Genomic DNA, 8,545 nt, shown 5'->3' on the forward strand with positions numbered 1-8,545 from the left:
TCTGACCTCTTTGCTCTGTTATTAAGTGGTGGAAAGTCCCTCATAATACTTCTAAGACAGCATTAATCTCTCTACATTATTGAGAGAGTGAGGCCGGTTCTCTCAAATAATATGTGAATAGCATTGGCTTAGAGGTTAAGAGAAGCAAGCCTGTCTGCTGACGTTTGCAGGTTTGAATCCCACTGCAGACAGGTTGCCACTGTGGCTCCCCTGAGCAAGGTCCTTAGTCCTCCTCACGAGAATAGGATGGATTGAGAAAGATCATTTTGCAAAAGAGATCAATAAAGGTATCTTTAAATATGTGGACAAAAATGAATATTATGAAGGTGGAAAGCCACCTGTGTACATTTTGTTGTAATACTGATATATTAAAACCTGGTCCATCAGGTTGTTCTCGTGGGAAACAAGAGCATTCAAAATGTGTCAATGGAATTACCTCCAAGCTGCTGCTTCTCCTTTTTCCCCCCGGTGGTGCTGCACGGAGGACCGAGCTGAGAGAAATGTTTGGCCTACATTTCAGACTTTGCACATGCATGAAGATATGTCTCATTGCAAGGTTGAAGGTAAGAATATGTATTCCATAGCGCACCGAGCAGCATGTGTGGAATTGAGTTACACAAAGGAGCAGCAGCTCTTTGGGTATTGCTCTTGGGAAGGTCATTGGAGGTCACAAGTTGTCATTTTTAGCACCATATTAGTGAATGTCACATTGTATTTTCCTTGTTGTCTGCTTTTAGTCATCACTAATGGAGTGTGTAGTCAATCTTCCTTTAGCACTCTGCTCCCTCCTGAAGCCTCCCTCAAAACATTCCTCCTACAGGACAGACGTGGCGGCAGCTCCCGCACATCCTGCATCAGCAGACGATAACCATAAAAGAAAAGCGAGACGCCGGGAGACGGGGCGAGGAAGTGAGGGTTACCCTGAGGACAAACTATTCCCTGGCATTTTAATCACTTCATTTACACAGTATCTCGAGGTGTCTCGATGCAAATTATCCGCAAAGGTCACGCTGTAAAGAGGAATATCTATAGTTTTAAATGGTGTTTATTTATAAACATGAACGCTGAGCGGCTGGTCGTGTTAGCAGCAGCCAGTCAGCAGAGGCCTCGCTCATCAACATTCACTCTTTGATTGAGAAGAGGTAAATATTTCATACAGCAGGTAAACACTTCACAAACATCTTTGATGTAGCTCTTTTGTTCCACGTTTCTTCAAATGAAGGGCGCCACCGTGTGGCTGCTTGTCTTACTACACCCAAAGTATTAATCAAGGTTTAAAACTCCAGTCACCCAGCATTTAACTTCTTTATGATATTGACCTTCTAAAAACATAGAATATGATTAAGGAAGTCATTAAAAAAAAATGTGTCTTCAAGCAGTAGGCATATATTTCAAGATAAATGAAGTCGTTTGGTGATTGCACTCACCTCACTGCTAGAGTTCCCCTTTTTGAGTCCCAGCTTGAAGGCCTTTCTGTGCAATTTGCATGTTCTCCGTGTGCACGTGTGGGTTTCCTCCAAGTATTTGAATGAATCACTTTGTCATCATGCGTCACACACAATGGAGTTGCAGGTGCTGTTCCCCTGAAGGATTGCGTGTGACAAAGATATTAAAACTCTTATCCAGGTCAATGGTTACTTAATGATCTGATGGCTCATAGATAGAAACTGTTTGATAATCTGGACAAACAGGTCGTCATCGACCTGTAGCGCCTGCTGGAAGGCATCATGTTCAAATGGGTAATGGGCTTAGTGGGAAGATGGCAGTGGTATTTCTCGGGTATCTGGAGCTGGCCATCTTCTCCTGGGAGGGCAACTAATGATTTTCTGGGCTGTTTATAACCCTCTGCAGGGCCTATTCCTATTTCCTCTCACAAAAACAAAGTGATTGTGGTTAATTGGAGACTCTAAACTTGTCCATAGGTTCATATATGATTGTCAGTTCGCTCTGTCCATATTTGTCCCCTGCCTCCAGTGAGAGGAACAGCACATTTATAGCCCAAAAGGTGAATAAAGCACCTAGAGTAGATGGATGAAAATAGTATCTCGTTGCATTTTAATTTGGCGAATTGTGCGTTCACTCAGCTATCTGAACTCTTGGATGAAAACACGCGAATAAAGCAGTGTGAGAAGGTGATATTCCCTTTTCACTGTAAAACTCACCACACGCACTTACTGCACCTGCCCGCCACACTTTTCCTCGGCGGAGCGCGTCCCTGGAGGAGCTGGATTTCAGCCGTCAGGCGGCAGATGGCACAGTCCACTGGGTGTAGGGGTGCACTGTTTGTATATGTATGTGTAAATATGTATAGTGGGGAATTGGTGACTGGTTAAAATAGTGTATTGTATAAAATTTGAATGTGATAATGATTTTTCGGTTTGCTTAGGCACTTTATTATAATTTTGCAGTAATGTTAATTTAGGGTGGGTTAAACACCCCTCGGGCATTTGTTTTTCCCAACGGGTCCCGATTGGCCCAATTCAGGGTGGGCCTGGGCCTATTTAAAGAGGCACACCTTCAGGGTCTGGAGGATTGAGAGACTGAAAGAGCAAGTCTGCGGCAGCCAGGCCGGTGTGAAGCTGGGAGTGAATGTTTGTTTTTTTTGAACATTTGTAATAAATCCAATTGAAATTTGGAAACAACGACTGTCACCTCATCCTTTCCTCATCCTCTCAACCCCCAGGCCGAACACATCCCGAGTCGGGGTGACCGCCTCGGTCCCTCACAAGCAGGTTTTAGTTACGTTCATGTAATGACAAAATGAAACCACAAGATGTCCCCCGAGACAAACTTCAAGACTGCAATGGGATCCAAATAGCGATTGAAGTTGGAATCTGATTTTTAAAAGCTTGTTTAATGATAAAAACACACACAATGCTCACAATAAACTACTGAACTGGCCAAAGAAATGGCACAGCTACGATTGTACTGCCAATCACAGCCTTAACTCCTCAGACCAGCAGTCAAAATTACAGGTCTTGTCCAAACATTTAGAAAAGCTGTGCTACACTTTGGAGTAATAAATACCACCAGCCAAATTGACCCAACACAACTCCTGATGACATATGGTCACATTATTCCCAACAGAATGACAGTTAATGAAAGTTAAAAACATTTTATTTTAGACACATGGTGTTACTAATGCACGTTTTTGGTGTTGAACCAAGACACAAATTGTACCCAACCTAATTCCTTTAACATCAATCCTGAGCGCAGCCAACTTCAAGTGTCAATGATTTCAGATACACTGGAACATCTCCCAGCTTTCCTCTTCACCATGAACAGACAAGACTGAGCAGAACGCAATATTGGGGGGAAAAAGAAAGAAAAAAGGAACAATACACCCAGATGTCATTTTTCTCAGTTTTCTCCAAACCTTTATTTGATGACAATATACAAGAACATCTTGAATGTGTGGATCCTCCCTGGCCGCCCGGGCTCACTGTTGGGAGACAATAAGTTAGTACAAGAGCTACTTTAAATTTCTACACAAACATGAACGAATATTAAAGGTTGAGAGCAAACAACATTATTATAAATGCTAGTAGATATTGCCATGACAAATAGTTTTTAACCCATTACAGTCTGAAAAACCATGACTCTCAGTTTAACTTGACACACTGGCAGGCTTTTAGTTCATCTGTCCAACACACAACACAGGGTTGAGATCCACATGCTGCACTCTGCTTCTATCTACTGCAGATCCAAGACAGTCAAAGCACTTATGTCTGTTCAAATAGAAGTCAGAGGAGGCAAAGCCTAAAAGGTAGACCCAACACAGCAGGGACAACAGGGGGAAACCTATTAGCCAAGAGTTTGAACAATGGGAGGGGGTCTAAAGGGAACTGCAGGGAGACAGCGGGGCGTGACATGCATGGCACAACTCGGCTTTATCAGCTTATGATGTGCAACACAATGGCACACCATGCTTGTTCTGCCGTTATACCTGCTGACTGACACTTCACTTCTGCAAAAGAAATCCAAGGGAAGCAAAATCAACAAAAAATGAAATAAAAAATCAAATTAATGTTGGAAATTGAAACATGGGATAGAAAAGATCTCTGAATGGACTTGCAAAGGAAACATTCGCAATATCTGGACCCAGGCCAATTAAACAATGTTGCAGACACGGCTGCAAGTGTCACATTTTACAGTAGTTACCCATGCAGCTGGGTGGTAATAAAATAAAAACTAAGCTTGGTTTCATAATTCAGAGATCTAGTCTGTGATTAAGAACCAATGACAGGTGGGAAACGGGAGCATGAAGGGATTTTTTTCTTAACTGCACCCTCACTCATTAGTAAATGTACTGGAACTTATTCTTGGATGTGATAAGGTCTCCCACAAATGGGTCAACAACACTATTAGTTTACAGCAGTACTCATTAGTACTAACAAGGGATGGGCAGGTTAACTTGAGACTAACCACAATGGATGCATCATGTACACCCGAAGGTAAAAGTATTATTGATGTGACTTTCATGGAGAGGTGGGGGTGTAAAGACAGCAGTTAGCTATTGTCTATAACTCCTGGATTATTCTACACACTGCAGTTAGTCTATTTAGGACCAGATTTACCTTCTACAGTTTCCGAAGAAAAGTTGATAGAATTGAAAAGATGAGAAAGGAATGAAAACAGTAAGAAAATTGTGAAATAAACAAAACAAAGATTAGCAGGGGACAAAAAGAGTGAGTAATAAAAACCCACAAATTAATTAATTGGTCCTTCCTTGGTTTTCCTGTGGTTTACTTAAAAATATTAAAGAGTTGCGTTAACAGAATCCCCCCCCCGCCAACACACACAATCTATTTCGACAGAAACACGTTACCTTTTTGCCAGCAGCGCCAACACTGGCTTTCTTGACGCCTCGTACTTTCTTCATTCTGTTCTTGCGTTCCTTGCGCTGTTTCCTCGACGTCTTCTTTTTCTCATAGAGACCGTGCTGAGGAACACAAGTGACACATCGATTACTTCATATGAATAAACGGCCACGCTATCTTTAAAACCAGAATGGGTCTAAAGGGGTAGACAAGCTTCTTCTCAAATTATTCACTGTTTGCAACTACATGGATGAACAATTATTCCACCTGTCATCTCTACTTGCCAGCTACGTATACAGATTAAAGCAGTACCATCACAACTCGAGATTCGAGCCTCTAAGAGACAGGCACTGCTTTGCTGCATGGTTTAAAATTAAATGTATAGACAAGTTGAAAAATTACAAACTTTTACAAGGGAAGTCTTTGGAAATAAAGCTCCCAAAGTACTTTAATACAGCAAAATAGTGCAGTAAAAAGAGCACTTGGGCTATACATGACTTACAAAGCAATGGATAACAGATCACACGGTAAAAACACAAACAATGACAGGATTATATGCAATGTAATCTTATTCCAGCAGCCACATTGAGAAGTGGTGATAAACTCACCCTGGCCAGTCTGTGTTTGGGCTCGTTCTTCTTCGCGTAATCTAGAGAGTCGTACACCATGGCGAAGCCTGTTGTCTTGCCGCCACCAAACTGAGTCCTGAAGCCAAAGACGAACACAACATCGGGAGTCGTCTTGTACATCTTGGCAAGCTTCTCCCTGATTTCAGTCTTGGGGACTGTAGCCTTGCCAGGATGAAGGACATCGACGACCTGAGACACAGGACAGGATGGACCGCAGGTCAATCACTTGTTTCAGAGAGCGATGCAGATGTAGAAACATGTGGTGAAATCTTACCATCTGCTTCCTCTGAAGCAGTCTGTTCGTCATGAACTTGCGAGTCCTGACTGTTACTGTGTCATTCTGAGGATATAAGAGAGGAAAAGGTTTTTAACAGAGATATATATGAACGTGTGGGATTACAGTCCCAGTTATACCCGGGGCCTCATCACAATGCTACAATGCTAGCGCTAGCATCCGGAATATGTGAACTTTACATTCAACTTTTAAAGTGTAAAGACTTAATTTCGTTTAAGGGGAAACGTTTAGACTAAACGCGTGTGTGGTGTTGCCAAATTACTTGATATAACTGAGCAAATCCACGTAGTAAATAGTGTGCAACGTCCGGGTAGGAATCAGTGGCAGCAGCAACTGTGTGGTACTGCTAATTTACACTCATTTTGTTATCAGCGACTCTAATATCAACATTTTATGATACAGCAAGGGATATTTATTTAATACTTTGATAGAAACGTGTGTTGATGAACGGATGGCAGCGATGGAGGGCTGATTTTAATCGTAGGTTTCTCTCCAAAACTCACCATCTTGGACCGGCCTCGCTCAGGGACGCTGAAAAGGAGGAAGGACCGGCAGGCGGCCGGATAAATGCCTGAAGAAAATCCAGCAGGCTGCTACTTTTATTGCCTGATCAAAAACCCCATGTATTCGAAGAAATACGTTCTATCGGCTACATTTACTAAATATTGTATAAAATGCATGAAGGGATCCGTGATATAAATGAACTACAAAAATAATCAACAAAATAATATTCCTGGAAGTACATGGGCTGAAAAATAGGCTCTATATGGATTTGCCCTAGGATATCATAACTAAACTAAACTAAACTAAACATTTAGAAGAAGCTTGGAAACAGCCATCTTCTTAAAACCAAAATCTTAAATTCTGAAAAAATGTTGTGATTCTCTGTAGATAATAGATTGTTACCTATGCTGAAGCAAAATAATGAATATCAGACATAATCTATATAGCAGTTCAGCACACACATGTAGAGATCTGACCAGAAGAAAAGCCGCTTCAGACGACAGCTAGTTTAAAGAATGTTGCTTTAGTGAGCCATGGATTATCTCACGTGTCAATAGGAGTGAAGGTTCATATAATAAATGGATTTCAAATTACTCTAAAAACATTTTTTTAATAGGTAGCTTATGTAGATTTTATCTAACTAAACAAATGAAAGAAATATTCATAAAAAATTATAATTAAAAAAAACCCAACTATTCATTTAGAGTTATCACTCTCAATCAGCAGGTTTAGTTAAAAGAACAAAGAAAATAGGTTTTAATTAATACTTAGTAATTAGGAATAGATGTCTCAAAAAGAGATTCTGTGGCTCTCATAACAATTTATATCATAGACCTAAACTAAATGCAAAGTAATAGATCATCAGATGCAATATAACCACACCAACACCAGGACAATACTCTCAAACTCCAAGTTTAGTGATCTGGGCCCTGAAGCTCATTTTGACTGTTGCTTTTGTGTTCATATCTTAGTATTTAAAGTGTTTATCTTGAATATTCCTTGTTCCTTTTTTCAGCACAACATCACCTACATGACTCTACAATTGTTTATTCATTGTGACACACTGGATGAACACACTGGACCTAAAATCACAAAAAAAAAGAAGAAAAAAAGATTAATTAATTTCTTTGGATTTCTTTCATTGTTGGAGAGAAGAGCATGTTTATGGAACTAATCTAACAACCGAGAGGACATTCAAGTAGTTCTTTACACACACCAATGCGCAAATGAATATATATATCTATAAAAAATTCAATACAATTTTTAAACAATTGTACAAAGTCACCGTTCTGACTTGTATATGCACTGACCCTGACTGAGGATGTAGAGCTTATCAAACGTCTCAACGAGCCCGGCACTTGGCTGGGGAATGGTGCAAATTATTGTCCTACCTGCCTGAGCCAGAGACTTAAGCAGAGAAACTACCTGGAAACACGACGCTCTGTCCAGGCCACTGGTGGGTTCATCAAAGAACATGATGGGTGGGTTGTTGACCAGCTCCAAAGCAATGGCAAGTATTTTAAGCTGACCCCTGTTGAGAGCCTTGGTGCATGTCTGAGCATGCTCCCGGAGACCCAGAGCTGTCAGGATTTCATTCACCACCCCGTTTTTGAACTCCATGCTGTCGTTCAGTTTCAGATTGGTTGAAACCATCATGTGGTTGCAGTGATGCAGTTCTTCATCTGTGTGTCTGATGGAGCCTCCTGAGTAGCCAAGCCGGGCACCTCCATCTCCTCCAATGAGATGCTGACAAAGTACTGCTGCATTTTATTTTCTACCATGCTGAAAACCTGGTTGCTTATGTGTCAGCAGGTGCTTGACAATAATTAATTCAATAAATGAATAAAATAAATTGAATATTAATTACCTACAATCCGTGGAGTGTCACAATATCTGCACAGTGGAGATATCTCTGTATAAAATTGTCACAAACAGAAAAAAGTTAATCAAAGTGTCACGTTGAAGTTAAATGAGATATATGCCTTTTTCACTTCATGCACAGAGTTCAGTTATGACATCCATGATTGCATCAAGCTTTCATCTTGGGAGATCTTATGATCTCACTACATACAATACCCTTCTTAATGCTACATACAGTATAGTATTTACAGTTATCACACTGATCCAAACACTTTCCAACTGTTGTTAGATTAAACAAGCCTGAGCAGCTCTATTCTAGACAGTAACATGATTTTCAAGCAGGAACCTAAATTAACAAAGAAGCAACAACAAAAGACGAACATGATTCTGATAGTGTACAAGGATGATGATTGAGTCATTTAATGAGTCAATCAATC

General features: G+C 40.6%; 1 protein-coding gene across 2 annotated transcripts; it reads right to left on the bottom strand.

Annotated features, from left to right (window-relative positions):
• Positions 1-3,351: 3,351 nt before the first annotated feature.
• Positions 3,352-6,288, bottom strand: rps24 (ribosomal protein S24). Of its 2 annotated transcripts, none has more exons than XM_080481664.1 (5): positions 6,248-6,288; positions 5,724-5,789; positions 5,429-5,638; positions 4,829-4,942; positions 3,352-3,442 (listed from the first exon to the last, which is right to left on the bottom strand). In XM_080481664.1, exons 1-5 carry the CDS (start codon positions 6,248-6,250, stop codon positions 3,440-3,442), a joined length of 396 nt encoding a protein of 131 aa, XP_080337790.1. In that variant the 5' UTR covers positions 6,251-6,288; the 3' UTR covers positions 3,352-3,439. The 2 variants fall into 2 exon arrangements, with proteins under 2 accessions (XP_080337790.1, XP_080337789.1); XM_080481663.1 differs by lacking the exon at positions 3,352-3,442 and adding an exon at positions 3,947-3,967.
• Positions 6,289-8,545: the final 2,257 nt, after the last annotated feature.

Source organism: Lipophrys pholis (assembly GCF_963383615.2).
Source record: "Lipophrys pholis genome assembly, chromosome: 15".
In the NCBI taxonomy this organism is placed as follows: Eukaryota; Metazoa; Chordata; class Actinopteri; order Blenniiformes; family Blenniidae; genus Lipophrys; species Lipophrys pholis.

Coding starts and splice junctions, on each gene's coding strand:
- rps24 (XM_080481663.1), bottom strand. Junction 5,639..5,723: donor TGCTTCAGAGGAAGCAGATG/GTAAGATTTCAC, acceptor CCTGTGTCTCAG/GTCGTCGATGTCCTTCATCC. Junction 4,943..5,428: donor CCAAACACAGACTGGCCAGG/GTGAGTTTATCA, acceptor TGTGTTCCTCAG/CACGGTCTCTATGAGAAAAA.